This window comes from Crocuta crocuta, unplaced genomic scaffold, assembly GCF_008692635.1.
Source record: "Crocuta crocuta isolate KB4526 unplaced genomic scaffold, BGI_CrCroc_1.0 scaffold81, whole genome shotgun sequence".
NCBI lineage: Eukaryota > Metazoa > Chordata > Mammalia > Carnivora > Hyaenidae > Crocuta > Crocuta crocuta.
In genome coordinates this window covers 3,520,264-3,542,670 of record NW_027527808.1, presented here as the reverse complement: position 1 = coordinate 3,542,670, position 22,407 = coordinate 3,520,264, and the positions used below count along the sequence as shown (strand labels likewise).

The 22,407-nt window shown below is 36.0% G+C and overlaps 2 protein-coding genes across 2 annotated transcripts; both read left to right on the top strand.

The window, feature by feature from the left end:
• Positions 1–3,018: 3,018 nt before the first annotated feature.
• Positions 3,019–7,875, top strand: FABP4 (fatty acid binding protein 4). The gene is made up of 4 exons (XM_077774672.1): positions 3,019–3,139; positions 5,588–5,760; positions 7,134–7,235; positions 7,687–7,875. Exons 1-4 carry the CDS (start codon positions 3,067–3,069, stop codon positions 7,735–7,737), a joined length of 399 nt encoding a protein of 132 aa, XP_077630798.1. The 5' UTR covers positions 3,019–3,066; the 3' UTR covers positions 7,738–7,875.
• A 9,145-nt stretch (positions 7,876–17,020) lies between these two features.
• On the top strand, positions 17,021–20,268 carry LOC144240348 (fatty acid-binding protein 9-like). Its single transcript, XM_077774662.1, has 4 exons — positions 17,021–17,093; positions 19,329–19,501; positions 19,955–20,056; positions 20,218–20,268. Exons 1-4 carry the CDS (start codon positions 17,021–17,023, stop codon positions 20,266–20,268), a joined length of 399 nt encoding a protein of 132 aa, XP_077630788.1.
• Positions 20,269–22,407: the final 2,139 nt, after the last annotated feature.

Genomic DNA, 22,407 nt, shown 5'->3' with positions numbered 1-22,407 from the left:
TATATATATTCAAATGTGATAATCATTTGAAAATCTGTCTAAAGCAATTTGCTACTAAAAGTAAAGCATTAACACATATTTTGAAAAGTAAACTAAGGAGCTCCTGGGTTGTTCAGTCAGTTAAGCGGTTGACTTTGGCAGGTCATGATCTCATGGTTGGTGAATTTTAGCCCCACATTGGGCTCTGTGCTATCAGAACCCGTTTTGGATCCTCTGTCCCCGTTTCTCTCTGCCCCTCTCCTGTTCATACTCTCTCTCTTTCACTCTCTCAAACAATAAATAAACATTAAAAAATTTAGGGGGGCCTGGGTGCATGCCTCAGTCAGTTAAGTGTCCAACTTCAGCGCAGGTCATGATCTCGCAGTAGATGGATTCAAGCTCCACGTCTGGCTCTGTGCTGATAGCTCAGAGTGTGGAGCCTGCTTCGGATTCTGTGTCTCTTTCTCTCTCTGCCCCTCTCCCACTCGTGCTCTATCCCTCTCTCTCTCAAAGCTAAATAAACATTAAAAAAAATTTAAAAAGTAAAGTAAACCATTATCCAAAGACTGGAGAAAATATTTGCAAAAGATATGTCTGATGAAGGACTATTATCCAAAATATACAAAGAACTCTTAAAACTCAACAGTAAGAGAGCAAACAACCCAATTAAAAAATGAGCCAAACACCTTAACAGATAACTCACCAAATAAGACATGCAGATGGCAACTAAGCATGTGAAAAGATGCTGCACATCATACATCATCAGGAAAATGCAAACTAAAACAGCAATGAGATGCTACTCCACAAGTATTAGAGTGGCTAAAATCTAGACCCACGGACAACACCAAATACTAGTGAGCATATGGAGCAACAGAATTCTCATTCATTGCTAGTGAGAATGCAAAATGGTATAGCCACTTTGAAAGTTTGGTAGCTCCTTATAAAACAAAACATACTCTTACTATACCATGCTCCTTTGTATTTACCTAAAGGAGTCAAAAGCACATGTCTATACAAGAACCTGCATGTGGATGTGTATAGCAGCTATAGTCATAGTTGACAAATCTTGGAACCAACCAAGATGTCCTTCAGTAGGTGAGTCAATAAATAAACTACAGTGTTCCCAGGCAATGGAATATTTTTAAGCATTAACAAGAAATAAGCTATTAAGCCATGAAAAGACATGGAGGAAAGTTAAATGCATATTACCAAATAGAAGAAACCAATCTGCAAAGGCCACATACTGGAAAAGGCAGAACGATGGAGACAGTAAAAATAACAGTGATTTCACAGCTTGGGGACTTAGGGATGTGGGAAAGAGATGAATAGGCAGGGCACAGAGAATTTTTTGTGTTGTGAAAATACTCTGTATATTATAATGATGGATACGTGTCATAATACTTTGTCCAAACACACAGAATGTACAACATCAAAGTGCATCCGAAGGTGAACTTTTGGTGACTTTGGGTGATTGTAACGTGTCAGTGTAGGTACATCCTTGGTAAAAATGTGAGTGATGTTGATCATAGGGGAGGCTATGAATGTATGGGGGCAGTGGGTACATGAGAAATCTCTGTACCTTTCTCTCAATTTTGTTGTATACCTAAGAAAATCTTTAAGAAGACAAACCAAAACCAAACCAAAAAAAGCAAACCACTCTTAATTTAGAACATTGTCAAGTTATCACTGCTTTAAGATTGATTGTTTTTATTTACTTATTCAGTGGGAAATGGATGAGTTTATAATAGGAAGTCTACCTGAAATGGTACATCACCCACAGTCCCTGTATCTATGCAATAGTCCAGAGTGGATGAACACTATTACTGTGCCATTAACACACACAGCAATTAAAAATTACTATTGTAACATGGCTTTATCAGGCCTTTATAGCAACCTGCTTGCCTACAGAAAATCCTGTCCTTCATAGAATCCTCTGCCTCAGGCATTTCTGGGAAGCCCTCAGGATCTTACATGGGTTGTGAATCAATGAAATGCTCTGCGGATACTACTCAGTAGGGCACATGGAGTAGAAATTCATCATGATGCAATATTTTTATTTTTTTCTTTTCTAAAATCTAGGTATGTTCATGGGTGTTTGTTGTACATATAAATATCTTTCCCCATTCTGGTATTGGATAAGAGATTGAAAGATAAAGTTACTTTAGAAAAGTAATGTCATGAATTACTTACTATATAAAAGAAGGAAATAAAATTTTGATAGTGTGACATCAACACCACTTGATCATTTTCAAGCAAAGCAACACCATATAGATCTGGATAAATTTAGAGCTTGTAATAACATAGTTCAAGAACTGGATGGGTGTTCTCAGTATGGGTTGCATATTTTGGAATAAGACCTATTTTTTAAGGCCCCAATACTATGGAAATAAACACTTTGCTATCATTTAGGGGATGGAAAGAGTGAGGTTAAACCATTATTAATTAAACCAACAGATTCTTGATGGATAATTTCTTTTTCATTCATGCAAAACATTTGAAACAAGAAATCTGAGGTAATTCAAGATGCTACTACTTACTTTATTTTAATTGACAAGTAATTCCCAAGACAGTACTATCTCAAAGAGCCTTTGCAATTAACGAAGCATCTGTAAGGTCATTCTTATGTTCCTCAATTCAAAAGAACCACATAGTTGTAATTTTAATAGAAACTCCAGAACAGCGGTCAAAGTTCATCTCAAGATAATTAACCTGCTCTACCCCGGGATAAGTATGTATGGAAATAATAGTGGCAAATTCAATGCACTGAACATTAAACTGTCAAAACAGGAAAGTTGAAATTATTTTGTCACTGCTTAAAAATAACTTATACTCTAAGTCAAATGACCATTTGCCAGGGAGAACCAGAGTTGAGAAACTTTTATGTGAAACATGACTCAAAGGGGAAAAAGGCAGAGGCTGGTAATAAAGGAAATGATCTGGTATCAATCCCCAATTGGTTATTCCTCAGATCACATGATCTGGGCATCTTTAAAAGGAATTTATCTGGACTCAAGGAGAACATAGCACCTTCCTGACAGCTGCAGCTTTTTTCCTCATCTTGAAGATAACTTTAGAAAGCTCATAAAAATGTGTGATGCATTTGTGGGTACCTGGAAACTTAGCTCCAGTGAAAACTTTGATGATTACATGAAAGAAGTGGGTAAGAAAATATGTTGTGGGATGATGGGATTTATAACTTTTTTTCTGGGAAGGAGGGGTTTCTGGCTGGTTTTCACCCTGAGAATTTTGGTCAGATAGGGAATGCTTCTTTCTATATAGAGGCTAAGCAAGTGAAAACCATTTGTTTGTAGAAACCTTCTAGATCAAAGTCACAGCGAATGCTTCTTAAAGGTGAACCAATATGACAAAGGGTCTAACTGGAATTTTTAGTCTATAGAAATAACAAGATTTTAGTTGACTGCTAAACTGGGTTATCTTTGCTTTACTTGGCTCCTTGCCTGTTTTTCTGTCATTTTCTCTTGCATATAAAATAAATAAGACTATATTTATTTCCTAGTATTCAATAATTTCTATTTGAAACTGAAAGCACTATAGTACTCTATTTAATGTAATTTTTAAGCAAACATATGTTAACTAATTATTTTATTTTCTCACTGTCAATTTGTTAAAATGTGTCTTTGTTTTTATGAGAACCAAAATCTTAATTTCAGGAAATATGTTCCTTTAAGGGGTTAAATATTTCGTTGATTAGGAATTACATGGGACACCATAGGATCGTCAAGTAAGTCAAAAGGACAATGTTGTATCTATAACCTACCCCCTCCTTGATAATGGAGGCTTTCAGGCTTGGAGATTCTACTAATGTTGCCAGTGTGTTGTGTGAATATTCCCTAGATGATTACGGTGGTGAAGCAGTGCAGTATGGAGGCTCTCACTCAGACAGCTTCTACCTTGAAAGCCCCTGTCTTCACACCCCTGCGCATGATAAAGTCGTATCCGGATATAGCAATTTGAGGAGGGTTTTTACAAGGGTTAGGATTTAATCTCTGTACCTTAAAACTTTACCTTTCCCCTAAATCATGTGGTATGTTTTTTGCTTGTCTCTAACTACTACTATTTTCCTTGTTTATAGATAGGAGGAAAATTAGGGACTTTAGTATAAGTGAAATCTAACTTTCTAGAATGTCAACTGGTTGTGATTCAATAAACTAATTAGTATGTGCTGATACAGAAATGTCAGGATTTGAGGCTATTTTGATATTGATTTTTAGGAACATTTTGCACTTTTTATACTTATGTTTAAATTCTTATACCACTGTGTTTTAGAATTATAAAGTACTGATGATAATGAAAGACAATAAAGTAACTCTTGACATTAATTGCTCTGATGATCAGCAAGCAGGTATTACTTTCATCAGTCAAAGAGGGACTGAGTAAAGCAAGTGAAGAATGTGATTTTTCCCAAGGTCAGCTGTTCTGGAATTATACTTGATGTTGCATCCTTTCATTATACTGACTCACTCCATGTATTTAAAGGTATATTTTGTCACAGGGCCAGGACTTAATGAAGCAATATCTTTCCACCTGTGGCCACTTTTCAGACAGGGCACTACTTAAGAGCCTCAGTGTCACTTGTTTTATACAATATTTCTCTCCCTCCTACCCCCTATTTCTAACCTTTGGCATGTATAAGTAGCCTTTAGTCAAAGAAGAAGCATAGGTTTATGTACATTTGTTAAAAAATTCAACACACCTATGACTGTCATAAATTCTGTACAACATATGCAGTGATAGCAAGTTCTCACTGTCTACATTAAGTTGTAAATTGTTCATCCCTTACCTTACACAAGAAAAGAAGTTCCTTTTTTATTTTTTATTAAAAAATTTGTTTTTAACATTTATTCATTTTTGAGAGAGAAAAAGAGAGCATGAGTGGGGAGAGGCAGAGAGAGAGGGAGACCCAGAATCAGAAGCACGTTCCAGGCTCTGAGCTGTCAGCACAGAGCCCGACACGGGCTTGAACTCATGGACAGCGAGATAATGACCTGAGCTGAGGCTGGATGCTTAACCCACTGAGCTACCCGGGCACCCCAAGAAGTTCCTTTTTTAAAAGAGGGGTTTGTACGTGAGGTGATTGAGAATCAAAGTATTGATTTCTAAACTTATTAAAATAGTGGTTTCTTAAATTTTGAAGTTTTCAAAATTCACTAGACCCTCTAGTCTAGTCTTTTCATTCTGCTCCAATTCCTTCTTTCTCACTTTGACTTTCCAATACAGATATATATGTATATATATATTTCAGAAGACTTAATCTTTTTGAAAATTAACAGTATGTCTCCTGTAGAGTTGTATCTGAAACCCAGAAGAAGAAATTTAAATAGACCTACACTTAGTCATGACATGTCTTCCTTTAAGTATTAGTCTGCTTTACTTATCTGCAGCAAGCTATTTAAATGAGGCTTTTAAGAAACTCACTAGTTTTTTTTTCTTTTATGAACATCTACCCCCACACACCCATACACACACACACACACACACACACACACACACACACACACACATACACACAGTACAGCTCTAACTTAGTTAAAGATGTGAAAGAAAATTGTAAATTTGACTTTTTTTTTTGGTCTTTTCCAAACTGTAGGAGTGGGCTTTGCCACCAGGAAAGTGGCTGGCATGGCCAAACCCAACATGATCATCAGTGTGAATGGGGATGTGATCACCATTAAATCAGAGAGCACCTTTAAAAATACTGAGATTTCCTTCAGACTGGGAGAAGAATTTGATGAAGTTACTGCAGATGACAGAAAAGTCAAGGTGAGAAAGAAGGAATCGGAGCAGAATAAAAAGCCTGGTTTCTAAAAAACTGCTGCCAGGGCTCATGGGTGGCTCAATTGGTTAAGCATCCAGCTTCAGCTCAGGTCATGATCTCATGGTTCGTGAGTTCGAGACCCACACGGGGCTCTGTGCTGACAGATCAGAGCCTGGAGCCTGCTTCAGATTCTGTGTCTCCCTTTCTCTCTGCCCCTCCCCCACTCTTGCTCTCTCTCAAAAATAAATTTAAAAAAATAAATAAAAGACTGCTGCCAAGAAGAAGTCTTTTTGTGTAAAAGGAGGGAAACTATTTTATCACGGGTCTAGGATCCCTGACATCTTAGACCTAAGCCATGTTGTCTTTGGGTATGTAGTTGTATGTCTTTGATATATAGTTGGTCAATCTTTTCCTTCTATAAAGTTGTACTTATTCTTTAAAAAGTGATTGACATAATTTATTTGTCATACAATATATAGAATATTTGAAGTGAAATAAAATAACGTGTCAGAGAATGTTTATGAAAGGATGGAAGAAAAAAAGGAAAAGATCACCTATAACTACCATCTCAACATAAATTTATTACCTGTATTTATTCAAAGTATTATTTCAAATATGTGTTTGTATAATATTCTGACCATAATGTATTATTTGTATGCTATTGTTTTAATTTTTTAATTTTTATTTATTTTTTAAAATATAATTTATTGTCCAGTTGGTTTCCATATAACACCCAGTGCTCGTCCCAACAGGTGCCCTCCTCCATGCCCATCACCCATTTTCCTCTCTCTCCTATTCCCCATCAACCCTCAGTTTGTTCTCAGTATTTAAGAGTCTCTTATGGTTTGCCTCCTTCCCTCTCCTTAACAATTTTTTCTCCCCTTCTCCTCTCTTATGGTCCTCTGTTATGTTCCTCCTCTTCCACATATGAGTGAAAACATGTGGAATCTGTCTTTCTCTGCCTGACTTATTTCACTCTATGCTGTTGTTTTTAACACTCATTTTTTGTTTTATTTATTTTATTTATTTTATTTTTTATTTTTTGTTTCTAGGAGAGAGAGAGACAGCGTGAGCAGGGGAGGGTCAGAGAGAGAGGGAGTCACAGTCTGAAACAGGCTCCAGGCTCCGAGCTGGCAGTCAGCACAGAGCCCGACGTGGGGCCCGAACCCACGAACCCCGAGATCATGACCTAAGCGAAAGTGGGACGCTTAACCGACTAAGCCACCCAGGCGCCCCACTCATTTTTTGTTTTAATATATTCTTACAATTTAGAATTACTAATGACCTCAAAATATTCCTTCATTGAAAGATGATGTATTCTTTGTTTTATTTTCCTCTGCCTTATATGAATGGTAATCATTTTTTATTATGCTCACAGAGCATCATAACCTTAGAGGGAGGTGCCCTGGTACAGGTGCAAAAGTGGGATGGAAAATCAACCACCATAAAGAGGAAACGCGTGGATGATAAACTGGTGGTGGTGAGTATCCTCCAGTTGCTTAATTCTAGGCTCTACACTTGGTCATCTTATACTCACTATTCTACCTACTCATGCTGGCTTACATAGAGCAAAAAAGGTGATTCCATTGGGATTATGGTTTCATTCTGGCAACTTTTCTTCAGCTTTTAAGTTCAGTCGTGGCATACTGTCCCCCAAAAAGCATTCTCTGACTGCTCTCAGCACCCACATATTGTACTATGCATTTCTGGTTGTATTTATCACTCCCTACATAGGCTGTAAAGTTCCTTGAAAGGAAGACTTGTGTTTTCTTGGTCTTTATATCTCCCTAACTTATTACATTATCAGGTATATATAGGAGCCCAGAACAAATATTTTCAAATGAATACTGTGTCCTTTCCAACATTAAAGGAAAAATAAATAAGCTCATAGTTTAGTCCCGTGATTGACCAAGAATGTTTTTTGTGTCTAGGAATGTATGATGAAAGGCGTCACCTCTACCAGAATTTACGAGAGAGCATAAACCAAGGAACATTGAGCTGGTTTGCATCGAACTCTGTGACATTCTGTTGGATATATTGTCCACACATATATTGTTATTTTCCTCTAATTTGCAAGCAACTAATTTCCCCCCAAACTGATTTTATTCAATGTGGATGTGTTCGTTAAATAAAACTTCTTAGATTTAGAAGATGATGTAATGATTTATTCATTGTGCGGGATGGTTTTTTACTCATAATTCAATGAAGGAAAGAGAAAATTGTATTTTTGCTTTACTTCTGGTATAAGTAATATGAATTCTCATAATAATCCAAGGTTAAAAACATACATGAATTCTCCATTTTCTCAGGTAGATGACAAACTTGCTGTTCCTGAGTATTCAGCCCTTCTGTAGCAGGTCTACAGTCAAGGAACTATCTCAGAAAGACTTCAGGTAGTCTGTAGTCAAGTGGCCCACAGCCAGCTGGGCCAAGTCCTGCCATGTCATACCTACCTATCCTGGAGCACTGAGAGAAGGACCAGCAATACATGTTGCAGACAATATTTCTAGAATACAATTTTTAATCTGAAAACTTAGTGGTAAACCAAGCTATCTCTGGAATATCTCAAGAGTTAAGTGCAAATAATCCCATAATGTTCATTCCATAAAAGAGATGACAGCCCTTGTAATGTGTAATGATGCAAATGTTCTTATGATGGTTTCCAAAATTTTCTTTTTCCTACTAGTGGAACTTTTTTATTAAATAAAATACTGCATATGTTCTGGAACTTTTTATTCAAATAAAATCTCCATGGAATTCCTCCCCCCCAAGAATAGACAAAAATGATAATGAGGTTTTCCAGATAGAGGAGTGTAGTGTGTGTGTGTGTGTGTGTGTGTGTGTGTGTGTGTGTGTGTATGTGTTGGGGAGACAGAGAAAGGGAGGGAGGGAAGGAGGGTGAGAAGTTTCTTCTGCCTTTTGTAGAAATTTTGCAGCTGCTCTAGAAATTATTGGAGTTCCACATACATAGATTAAAATTTCCAAACTACACACTTAATATTTTATAGCCAGCCAAAGTCTTTTAGTGTGCTACAATTGATATATGTGATGTTTCCTTTAAGAACAACTCCATTATTTTCTGAGTACTTATTTTGTGCACAACACTAAGATATGAAGAGGCCAGAGAGGTAAAGTAAGTTCCTGATCATAAGAATTTACTTTCTTTGAAAGAACAGAGTCAGACTCTTAATTTGGGCTCACTGGAGGACTGAAGACCTCAAAAAGAGAAGACTTCTACAGACTGATTAGGACAATTCTTGATAAACCAATATTTATTAAGCACTTACTTTGGTGCCAGGCACTTTGCATGTTCAAAATAATACTATAAGGAGATTTTAGTATTCCTGTTCATAGATGAGGAAACTGAAGTTTAGAGTTTAAGTCTATAAAGTAAAATAGGGAATAGAAATGTATCTGAAATTCAAGAGAGCAACCCAGGTTGGGATAGGATCTAGAAGCTATCAGTATCCCATGGTAACTTAATTCACGTATGGTGATGAGATCATCCAATGATAAAGGAGAATTGGAAAAAAGAAAGACTGGAAGGTGGTCAAGTGGATGTCCCAGGCACCTCAACTCAACATGTTCTATGCTAAATTTGTCATTGTCATCCCCTTGCACCCACTCCTTGCAACTTGTTCATCATCCCATTTTCCAAAGCTCAGTGGATGTCAGCATGTTTTGTCTAATTGCCTATTCCATAAATCTTAAAATCATCCTTGAATACACCTTCTTCCTCACTCCACAGCATCTATTTTACTTCTTGAAAATCATGTTGATTCTATTAACTTAAAATTTCTTTGATGTTTGCTTTTCCTATTCCCATTGCCAATACCATCAAACATTTTTTTCTTTAATTGCTTCAGGGTTCTCCAAATAAATCTCCCTCTCTTCCATGCATCCAGAGAAGGTCCAATCTCCATAGTGTGGAACGTATATTTTGTCTTATGCTTGCCTTTTCTCATCTGTTTAGTTTTTATCACTGCTCTTGTTGTCATTATGCTTCTTGCTTCAATCATACCAAACAATTTTCATACTCTGTTTGGCCTTTACTTGTGTGTGTGTGTGTGTGTGTGTGTGTATTCTACTTCTTTCTGTCTAGAACTCTCCTTTCCTTTGTTCTGAACATTTCTCATCCCTTAATGGTTTCCCTGTGCTATTTTTTTACAAAGTTGGATTAGGGACCATTCTATGTATGTGTATTTGTGGATCTAGTTACTTTCAAAACGTACTTTCAAGTTTAATTCTTATTTTTCAGATGGCATGGAAGCAAAGAGTAATAAGATCCAGTCCAATGTATATTTGCCAGATAAGTTGGTTTCTACCTTCTATATTTTCATAAAACTAAGGTCATAATACAAGAGATATCTTTGAGTATCAGTTCTCCAATTTATCCTGCCTGGGCCTTCTTTGAAGGTCATATAATTTTCCATTGTCTGACACTGCTTCTACCAACACATATACAGAAACATAGAGAAGATTCTACTCTTAAAGGAAGATAAAAAGGGCCAAGCAGATGCTTCTCAGAAAAACAGATGCATGGGTATAGAGTCCATCTATATCTTGAAGAAGTTCAAAAAGCCATTCACTCTGTCTTTAGAACTGTGAGAATCCGATGGCATAGTAGGCCATCATATCCTTTCTTTTCTCCAATTTCTGCCACTACTGTCACTGAATTACAATTTATGGCTTTGAAATACTTCTTCCAAATACCAGAGCATTATTGACTTAAATTTTTACTTTAAATTTTACTTTTAAATTTTTACTGACTTAAATTTTTTTTTAATTATTTATTTCTAGGAGAGAGAGAGAGAGAGAGAGAGAGAGAGACAGCGTGAGCAGGGGAGGGTCAGAGAGAGAGGGAGATACAGTCTCCGAAATAGGCTCCAGGCTCTGAGCTGGCAGTCAGCACAGAGCCCGACGCGGCGCTCGAACCCATAAAGCACGAGATCATGACCTAAGCGAAAGTCAGACGTTTAACCGACTAAGCCACCCAGGCGCCCCCTGACTTAAATTTTTTAATTTTTTGAAAGCTATGAATCAGTTTTGAGCAGGTGACCTAGTCTGTTGTGATTTTCACCCAAGTCATTACTGTGACTTGAACCACTGTGTGTTATGTCAAAGTATGTCACTACCAATAACAAAGTACAAAGATTTATGAATTATTTTATTTTTAAAATAAATTACTAAAATTTAATATTATCCTCTAAAATATGGTTTTTCACAAACTTGTTCTCTTATTTGCAGAAGGAGAGAAAGGGATTATCACTTGTATATGAGACTTACTCAAGGGTTTCTAAGGCACTTGCAAAAGTTCTTACAGGTGCATTGCTGCTAAGAAGAAAAATAGATTGTAAAGTCTTTGAGTTGGAACGTGTAAGCCTCCTAGATAGCTGACAGGGGGTTTCTTTATATATACATAGCATCTCAAAGGCAATGATTATGTCAAATTTGTAGCTGGGTGCCCAGATCCTGGCACAGTGAACAGGAGAGTCAGAGCTTAATAAATGATTCTTGGATAACTAAGTGAGCTGTCTTCTTTGTACTAGATGTGGTATGGAACACAGAAAGAATGACACCCCCATATCCATGTGCCTAATGTAGTAGAGATATAGCACGAATACCATCACATTACCTGCGAAAATTGTCCTGATATTTCTTTCTCTTTCCTATACCCTTACCCCACAAATATAGAAAGGATTAAAACTTTCCTTCCCATGACCACAGAAAAATGTATGTGTTTTTACTATAACAAGATATTACCACACTCCCATTTCTCTTTCCTATTCACTAGGTTGTCATTCCCTCTAGAGCAGGTCACTTACATGTATACCTAGAATCCAGCACAGTGGCTGAACATGGTAATCACTCAATAAATTTTAACAGAATGAATAAAGATACAATATAGGAGAAGAAATTCATTATACACTAAATTATATGGTATGTTCTATGGACTAAAGAGAGCCAATGGCAAGCAGGACCAACATATCCTGGAGTAGTCAGAAAGATTTTCAACGAAGAAGATATATTTGAGTTAGGTCTTGGAAGATAATTGTAATTAATTGCTTATTAATTAGATTTATAGTAGAATTTGGCAAATACAAAGCAGATTTCTGTATATTTTTGAAGTTAAGCTTCCATAAAGTCACATTAGAATTAGTTATAACATTAGGGTGTTAAATGTAATCCCCATGGTAACCAACAAGAAAGCAGCTATATAAAATATGTAAAAGGAAATGAGAAAGTTATCTTAATGTTTCATTATAAAAAATCAGCTAAGTGAAAAAGAAAATAGTAAATGAGGAAAGAGGGACAAAAAAAGCTACAAAGCCCATGGAAAACAAATAGCAAAATGACAGAAGTAAATCCCTTCTTATCGCTAATTACTTTAAATGTAAATTGATTAAACACTCCAGTCAAAAGACAGAGATTGGCAGAAAGAATAAAAATACATAGTCTAGGGGCGCCTGGGTGGCTTAGTCGGTTAAGCGTCCGACTTTCGCTTAGGTCGTGATCTCGCGGTTCGTGGGTTCGAGCCCCGCGTTGGGCTCTGTGCTGACTGCCAGCTGAGAGCCTGGAGCCTGTTTCAGAGAGCTCCCTCTCTCTCTGACCCTCCCCTGCTCATGCTGTCTCTCTCTCTCTCTCTCCTAGAAATAAATAAAAAATATTAAAAAAAAAATACATAGTCCAACTATATGCTATCTATAAGAGACCAACTTTAGATCCAAAGATACAAATAGGTTGAAAGTCAAAGGATAGCAGAGGATATTCCATGTAAATAGTAACCAAAAGACAGCAGACATGACTATACCAACAACAGACAAAATAGACTCATTATATATTTAAATAAAAATTTCAACACAGCAAGAATATATAATAACTATAAACATACTTAGTAAAAGACCATAAAACATATAAAGCAAAAAATGACAGAATTTTTTATATCTCAACAAGAAACCTTGACAGAATTAAAGACAGAAATAGATAGTTCCATAATAATAGTTGGATCATTCAAAATTCACTCTCAATGAAGAATAGAACAACCAGATGGAATATACATAAGGAAATAGCAGACTTGGAAAACACAATAAACCAAGCGGATATAATAGACATATATAGAACACTCACTTAACAACCACATAATACATATTTTTCTCAAGTGTATATGGAACTTTCTCCAGAATAGAAAGAATAAAATTAAGTCTCAGTAAATTTAAAAATATATATACAAAATATCTTGTTCAAACATAATGGGATGAAGCAAGAAATCAATAACAAAAGGAAAACTGGAAAACTCACAAATTTTTGGAAATTAAACAACAATCAATGAATCAAAAAAGAAATAACAAGAAATTAGAAAACACTTAGTGATGAATGAAAACTGAAACCCACCATACCAAAACTTATGGGACACAGTGAAAGGAAATTTATAGCTAAAATGCTTATATTAAAAGAGAAGAAGAAAAATAGATGGCCTCAAATCTGCAATCTAACTTTAAAACCTAAGAAACTTGGAAAACAAGAAAAAACTGAACCCAAAGCTAGTAGAAGGAAATAATAAAGATCAGAGCAGAAAAGATGAAATAGGAAACAGAAAAATGAAAAAGAAAATCAACAAAATGAAAAGTTGGTTTTTCAAAAGATTAACAAAATTGACAAACTTTGCTAGACTGACTAAGGAAAAAAAGAGAGAAGACTCAAATTACCAAAATCAGAAATGAAGCTGGGGCATTACTACTGATTCTACAGAAATGGAAAGGATTACAAGAGAATACTCTGAGCAGCTGTACACCAACAAATAGGATAATCTAGATGAAACAAACAAATTCCTACTAAGACTAACCTATGAAGAAATAGCAAATCTGAACTATAACTTGTAAGGAGTAACCAGGAACCAAATATGTGATAAAGAAAAGGTATGGGCTTCATGGTTTCACTGATAAAATTAAAGAAGAACTAATTAAAGAAGAACTAATGCCAATCTTTCTCAAACTCTTCCAAAATATTAAAGAAAAAGGAAGACTTTCTAATTCATTTTATGCAGCCATATTACCTTGATACCAAATTCAGACAGAGGTAATTGAAAAAACATTACAGAGCAATATCCCATGTAAATCTTGATGTGAATATCCTCAACAAAATGCTAGCAAGCAGAATTCAGCAGCATATTAAAAGGAGCATACACCACGACCAACTGGAATTTATTCTGGGAATGCAAGTGTGGCTCAACATACAAAAATTGGTCAATGGTCAATGTAACCTACTGTATTATCACAATAAAGGGGAAAAAACACATGGTCATCTCAATTAATACAGAGAAAGAATTTGACAAAATTCAAAACTCCTTCATGTAAAAACATTCAACAAACTAAGAATAGTAGGAAACTACTTCAACGTAATGAAAACATGTGTGAAAACTCCATAATGGATGTTACACTTAATAGTGAAACCTGAAAGATTTTCGCCTATAATCAGGAACAAGAATGAGATGTCAGCTTCTGCCATTTGTATTTAATATGTTACTGGAAGTGATAATCAGAGTAATAAGTCAAGAAAAGAAAGGCAAAAGAAAGAAGTAAAATTATTTCTGTTCAAGGATGGTGTGATCTTATTTGAAGGAAATCCTAAAAATTTCACTCACCTGAAAAAACCTACTAGAATAAATGAGTTTAAGCAAAGCAGCAGAATACATCAGCAATTCACAAAGAGCAGTTGTGTTTCTATATACTAATGATGAACAACCTGAGAAGTAAATTAAGAAAACATTTCCATTTACAATAACAGCAAAAAGAATACTTGGAAATTAACTTAATTAATTTAACTTAATTAAAGGAATTACCTTTTGGTAAAAGATTCATACTATGAAAACTGCAAACATTTCTAAAAGAAATTTTTATTAGCATAAATAAGTGGAAAGATAGCCCATATCCACAGATTGGAAGACTTAATATTGTTAGGATACCATACTATGCAGAGTTATCTAAAGTAATGGACTCCCAATCAAAATCCCAATGACATTTTTTTTCGCAGAAATAGAAAAACCCATTCTAAAATTCTAGTGGAATCTAAAGGGACCACAAAAAGCCAAAACAATTCTGAAAAAGAAGAATAAAGTTAGATTACTCATGCTTCCTACTTTTAAAACTTACTACAAAGCTATTATAATGAAAACTAGTAGAGACAGACAGTTAAACAAATAGAATAGAAGAGGGTCCAGAAATAAACCCTCACACATATGGTCAAATAATTTTCAATGAATGTACCAAGGCCATTCAATGGGTAAAGAACAGTCTTCAAAAAATGGTGCTGGAAAAATTGGGTATCACATGTAAAAGAATGAATCTGGACCCTTACCTAACACCATCAGCAAAAATGGACTCAAATGACCCATGACCTAAATGTAAAGGCTTAAAACTATAAAATTCTTACAAAAAACATAGGGCAAAAGTTTCATGACATTGGATTTAGCAATGATATCTTGAACATGAAATCAAAGGCAGAGGAAACAAAATGTGCCAAGACGAAGAGAAATCGACTCTCTGGCTCTTTCCCTTAGGGTAAAGGAATTTTATGGAAGCCAGCAATTTTACTTTTCCTTTGGTCTCATGGGACAACTGAGTTCTATATGGACCAGAGGATTGATTCCTGAATCAATCAGTGGCAGGGAAATTCTTGGAACAAGAATGATGACACTAATATTACACTACCTCATTGGCCAACACGATAGCCATGTTTTCTTACTATCTTTCAAGCAGAGAATGTAAACACACATCTACAACCAGTAAAGCAAGATCTGATCACTTGTTCTTTATTTGAACATCATCTCTGAGTACATTTTCAACTGTTAAGGCACTTATTTCGGGGACAGGTCTTGGTTTCCTGAAAGAGATTCTAGCATTTTTGCTTCCCCTGTTTTGCCCTCCAAATATTTTAATAACTGTTATAGCTATAAAAAGACTGCATTGTAAANTCCTGAATCAATCAGTGGCAGGGAAATTCTTGGAACAAGAATGATGACACTAATATTACACTACCTCATTGGCCAATGAGTATTGTAATTTTCTTCTTTATATGTCACCATCAAAAGAAATTCTTTATGCCACTTAAGTTATAACATTATGGTGCCAAAATGTCAACCTTTTTTAAAATTTGTTTTTCCATAAACAGATAATTTAAATAAATATTTCTTTGAATTGAAGAAAGATTTGACACAGCAGATAATAGTATGAATATTCTCCTTCTGGTGCCTAATTTCCTGGCCTTGTTCAAAACACCTGGAATTCAAAGTTGTGATATAAATCTAAGCCTCTGAATCTAAGCCTTTTTAGTAAAGGCAAAATTCAAAGTCCATATTAATTAGGTTACAGAAGATGATTTCAGAAGTAATTGTACAGAGATTTAAATAACCTACTGCCAATGTCTTTGTCTTTAGTGCAGATACAAATGCCATTTTTCTCTTTAAAATTTCTCTTCACAATTTCAAGCTGTATCTTTTATTTTTTTTTCCAAGTGGTATCTTTTAATATCAAGATTACTTGGTAAGCCTAAAAGATGAATTTTCCAAGCATTAGTGAGCTCCACCTCCTTTTTAGGGCCTGAGTCACAAAACACCATTCAATGGTAATTGTTACTTTTCTTTCCAGTGGGCAATTACTCCTGATGAACAACAATGATAATATTAATAACACTCTATCCCTCACTCCAAGCAACTGAAGACACTTCAGTTACATTAAATAATATCAGTTCATCAACCCTGCAAGCAAGGGAGGAGAGGATATTATTTTAATGAAGAATATACTCTGGCACCATGATGTGTCCAAACAAAAAATAGCTGAGGTGGACCAAGCAAGAATGTGCTTCTATTGTCAGGTAGGAAAACGACCTTAGTCAGGTGTTTATTGGACATTTGTTGGGATATTCCTAAAGAGTTGACTCAGCATTCAAATTTCAAAGGGCTATTGAAAATTGTCTCCATTCCACAAATAATACTTATCAGGTGCCTCAGGGGTGGAAATCTCTTTCCTAGAAGCTATAATCATTGACTTAAACTCAACTTTACATGTTGATTTTCTGTTTCTTAATTTGGAGGTGAATACAATGAGTAATGCTGGGGCCCAGAGGGTTTGGCCTTGCTGCTGCCCATTGGTCATTTCAGAAGTCACATGATGAAGATGCCTTTTAAATAAGGTATGATGGGTTGTGCTGTATTCCCTAAGTTTCTTTGGCTTTTGGTTGTGAGCGCCTCTTCTCAGCAAGCTTCCCATCATGATTGAGCCCTTCTTGGGAACCTGGAAGCTGATCTCCAGTGAAAACTTTGAGGAATACATGAAACAACTAGGTGAGAAATACTATTACAAGATTTAGAAGCTGGCAACACATTTTGTTCTGTGGTTAGCTCTGCATTTCATAATAAATTTTCCTATAATTCTTCTCTTTTGTGATCTTAAGAAATAGTCATATAAGATTAACAAAGTTTACATATCTACTTTTGAGTTTTTAAAACGTGTATTTATTTTGAGAGAGAAAGAGAGAGTGACCAGGACAGGAGCAGAGAGAGAGGGAGAGAGGGAATCCCAAGCAAGCTCTGCACTTCTCAAGAACTGTGAGATCATGACCTGAGCTGAAGTTGGACACTTAACCAACTGAGACACCCAGGCTCCCTGGTTTTTTTTTTTTTAATAACTGGTAATAATTTTCTCACTTTGGAATAGTAGGCTCACATATATTTCCTTGTCGTTATCTGTATGTTTAAGTCCATTTATCCCTTTTGAAAACATTTCATCTTAATCCCTGGATAGAGTTCATCTCCAGCTTCATCATTTCATCTAATAGCATTTCTTAGCTTCCAGTTTACAGATAATAATATCTATAAATTTATAAGCTAAATTTGTTTCAAGATTCGCTTTAAGTTATAACTTCAAAAGAACAATAGTGACAAATGAAATTTCTACTTGGTTAATTTTTAGAGTTTTCATATATATGAGAGATATTTTAAAAACATTATTTTCAAGAATCTCAAAATTTTTATTGGAGAAATGGAACATGTTTACTCACTGAATGTCTCTTCAATGGATAATTTCAGAAGTATAAATCCATTCTTTAGCTCTATACTCAAGTTCATAAACATCAATTATAATGGCTCAGGTGTATAGCAACTAAACTATTCTTCACTAATGCTAGAAGAATAGTAATTATTTAATAATTAACTTTTAATAGTTAATTAAGAGAAGTCTCCCTTGCAGTAATAAGCTATATATAAAACCAAGAATTTCTTTAACCTTATTTTCTTCTTTCAATCTGGTTGAAGTGATCAATGTGTAATAAGGCAGTGTGTTCATAAGGTAACATTTGACCCTTTTTCATACTTTGTATTAACTTTCTCAGGGAGATATGAGAAACATACCTCCCTATTTCTTCATGGATTCATAGACCCACCTGTTTTGAGTTTAAATTTAGGGGCATCTAAGAAACTTTGGGCTTATGGCAGAAGTAGCCCTTGATTGACTGAGAGTGGGCTGACGCAGAGCACAAGACAGAATAACAGGTGAGCACCTACTATGTGCCACTGCCATGCTAAGTGCTTTCACTTAACCTCCTAGCTCACCCAGGAGGCAAGCACTATAGTTATCCACATTTTGCTATTGAGAAAGCTGAAGCTTAGAGAAAGGAAATAGCATGCTGAGCTCACAAGTGGCAAAGCCCAGGTTGGAACTACCTCGCTCTTCTCTCATTTGTCATCCACAGCTAACACTGCTTCTCCATAGTCAGTTGTGTCTAGTCAGTTCCACAGTCTGAATGTGAAATCGAGTTTGCTATTAGTACAGAGAGAGAAGATGCAGCTCTTCTGCCCACCTGTTACAGGAATCAAGTTTGACAGTGGACAAGCCTCAACCTGAACAACAGGACCAGACTATAAGTCAATACCATTTGTCTACTTCCTCTCTTCTTGGCCAGATACGAATGCAATCTGCAAATAAAAGAGGGGCATGGGCTTTCTAAGTCATAATCTTTTACAGGAGTTTAGGTACTTTGAAAATTGTATTTCTTGTTTTACTTTTTTTTTCTAAGTGTGCTAAAATTCTTGGACAATTAGAAAACCTCTGCTTAAATCTCAGCTCTGCTACTTACCAGACACATCACCTGGAATAAGCCTCTCTACCTCTCTAGGATGCTGTGTATTCATCTCTAAAATGCAGGGAATAACACCCCCTCATCCTGCACAACTGTTGTAACACTCCACAAGGTAAATTGTGAGTTCTGATTCCCTAAAAGCCACCCTGCAGCTACACATTTTAGATGAAGCATGAGTCTCCAAGATTTTAGATGAGACACAATAGCCTCAAAAAGTGAATTTAGCCTTTCAAAATGTCAAATGTAATTACTAGACATACCTTCTCAATGAGCTTGCTTGGCTCAACCTAGCTATTACAGTGAGCATTGAAGAAATTACAGCACATTACCCAAAACTTGAATGGAGGAAGTATGTATTCTTTTTAAATTGCTTTCCAATAGGGTTGTTAGCACTTCTTCCTAAATGTCTTAGGAAGGCATATTGTTTCTCTCTGCCTAACAGGAATGAGCGCAGCAGCCCAGAACCTGGCGGGGTTAGCGAAGCCAAGAATCAGTATTAGTGCCAATGGGGATGAAGTGAACATCAAAACAGAAAATTCCCTTAAGAACACCGAGATCTCTTTCAAACTGGGGGAAGAATTTGATGAAATCACAGCAGACAATCGAAAAGTGAAGGTGAGAACAAAATAAGTCTTCCTGGTGTTCCACAATCCAGAAAAAACTAGGAGGTGCGTGAGCATGGTTCACGCATATCTAATTTGATTAATCATCAAGTGACTTTGGGCTTGTTTTGTTAATTACTATGGCACATCTCTAAAGTCTGATGGTTAACAGGACCAAAAAATTTGACATGGTTTTTACTTTTTTTCAGATCTCTTTGTATAAAAGAGCATATAGAAGAGAACAATTATTCACCAATAGTTTAGGTATTGTTTGGGGAAGGAGAGCATTAACTGAATATTCTCTTGAGACTTCTCTAGTTTGAAGATAAAAAATTATGACAAGAACTGAGGAGATAATTTGAGGGAAAAGAATGTCAAAATAGAAATTAAAAGTAGATGAAAAGTCTTCTGTAGGTGAGAATGTTGTGAATTGCTATTTCTAACTGATTCTTTTATGCATTTATAGAGCATCATAACATTAAGCAATGGTTCAATGATTCATGTCCAAAAATGGCTTGGCAAAGAGACAACAATCAAAAGACAAATTGTAGATGGAAAAATGGTAGTGGTGAGTTTTCTCTAAATTGAAATTTTCCGATTCTCCAATTTGAGGCATGCCTCTCAAGTTACTCAATTGTTTGGCATCTCGAATTGAGAGTCTGGGGAAGGAGGGGCAGAGCAAACTTAACCTTCATGCACCAACTCTAATAGATCCCTCTTTGCTTTTAGGAATATACCATGAATAAAACTGTCAGCACTCGGATTTTTGAAAAGGTATGAAGGAAATGTCTACATCAGTAGAAACTTGTTCACTAACAAGAACCTGGGACTTAAAGAAGATATGCCTCAGGGTCATTGATTTTTAAAAAATTGTTCAACATAAATTTGCTCAATAAAACCATCAAATTAAGTGCAGTTTTGGAGCTGTGTGATAGTGAGGGTTGGGGACAAGCTAGTTATTTGGTGAGGTAAGAAGCTACTTGCTTATTGTATGATTATGAGAGCTCCAAAGTCCTCCTACCCTATGTCTACCTGACGTCTGCAGTCCTTGGGTTCCCTCCAGTGGACTCATTCCATTTAAGTTAAGGCATTTTGTCAAAGAGTCCTGTGTTGAAATTCCTGTGACCTCAAAGAGGGTATAATACACTGCAGATACAATCACTAGAAACTACTTTGAGCAGCACAGATGCTGAAAACCAACATTACTGGCTTTTTGTTTTTGCAGAAGGCTGTCCTTGTCTAGATAGACAGATAGACAGATAGACAGAGCAAGCATAAAACAGAGCCTGGACATTATGCACTGTGGTTGAATTATTATAGACCATTTAAGACAATTATTGTCATACTCATCCATAAGCGCATTTTTAATAATCAGGCCAGTACATCTGTCACCACTGTTTACAACTTAGTCTTTGCAGAATGACATTATATTAAATGCCAGTCCTGAATTTCTAAACGCCTTGTAAAATTTAATATCTAGAACTACACAAAGTCTCTTAATAACTTCATTAAGTACTATTACTAGGAAGTACCCTCAGGGTTTAGAACAAAGAGGAAGAATTATATAAATACCATGTTGTACTTTAAATTCAAAACTGATAGTAGTCAGTCAAAAATAAGTCTTGAGAGTTATGTTTAATATGGGCTAAAGTAGAATGTCCATAAAATCTGTTGTCTAAAGTGGAAAGTGGCTGTATCAATAATTACACCTGGACAACGGGCAAAAATAGGGACTGCCCTAGGCAAACTGGGGGGTATGGCTGCCTTGTAAGGATGAAATTGAAAGATAATATATGAAAGGACTAAGTATGGAGCTGAGGCAAGAACCGAAGCAAGGACGGTAACTAGGCCAAGGAAAGGATCTAGGATTGTCCTATTAAACCCTAAAGGCCTCTGAGCATACAGCTGTGCGCCTGAAGTAATGGGCGTGGTGGTGGCCACACAGCTGCTGGATGTGGGCAATGACAGCACACACGACTCGTGCCTATCCTTCCTAAAGGACTCAAGTGTGTACTAAATGCAACAATACGTTCTCCCCAGAGGTCAAAGGGACTCTCAACCCCCAATGTGTCCTTGCACAAAGAGGGACATGGGCCAATCCTTCTTTAATCAGAAGATAGTCTCTGCAAGCGGGATGCAAATGACAGCCACTTTAGCAACACCTCAGAGCACAACCATTAGGAAGAAGATGCTACTCTAAAAACCACTAGGCACTTACTCATTTAAATCTTTGGATTTACGGAGGCATAATTAAGAAAAGAATATTACAGGTCTGAATTTTCAAGACTTGTTTCTCTTCTCTTTATGCCACAGCTCAAACTACAAAGAACGTAAATGAAACAAAAGCCTGATGTTGTGTCTTTCATATGTAGAATAAAACTACTACTCCTGAGGAAATCATTGACTCAACAGATTCTTATCCTGACAACTATTCAAACAAATTAGGTGCTGGAAAACAGCAACATGTTAGGCACAGAGTTCACAACTTTTGATGTCATAAGCAACTCAGCATCTTGAAACCCTATTGTTTTCACTTTTATTCTCAGTCACCTCATGTCAAAATTTCTGTAGAAAAGAAATTCACTGATGATTCACTAAGATTCACTAAGAATCGTTAGTCTTTCCTAAGGACTTTCGCATGATCAGTCGCTTGGTAGATCTGACTTGCCTTCAAAAGTCATTATATACCTGCAAGTAAATGATAACATATGTGTCAAGTTGTACTGGATTTATCATTATCTATCTGTAGGTAAATAATATAGTGTGTCATATTTGTTAACTTGTGTTGGAAATAACGGAACTTTTCATTACAGTGAGTTGAGGGAAAAAAGCCACTTTTTACTCACTTTCCAAAAGGGTTTGAAATAAAGGAAGTAATTAATAGTAGTTTTTATAAGCCTCAAAGGAAAATACATTTTA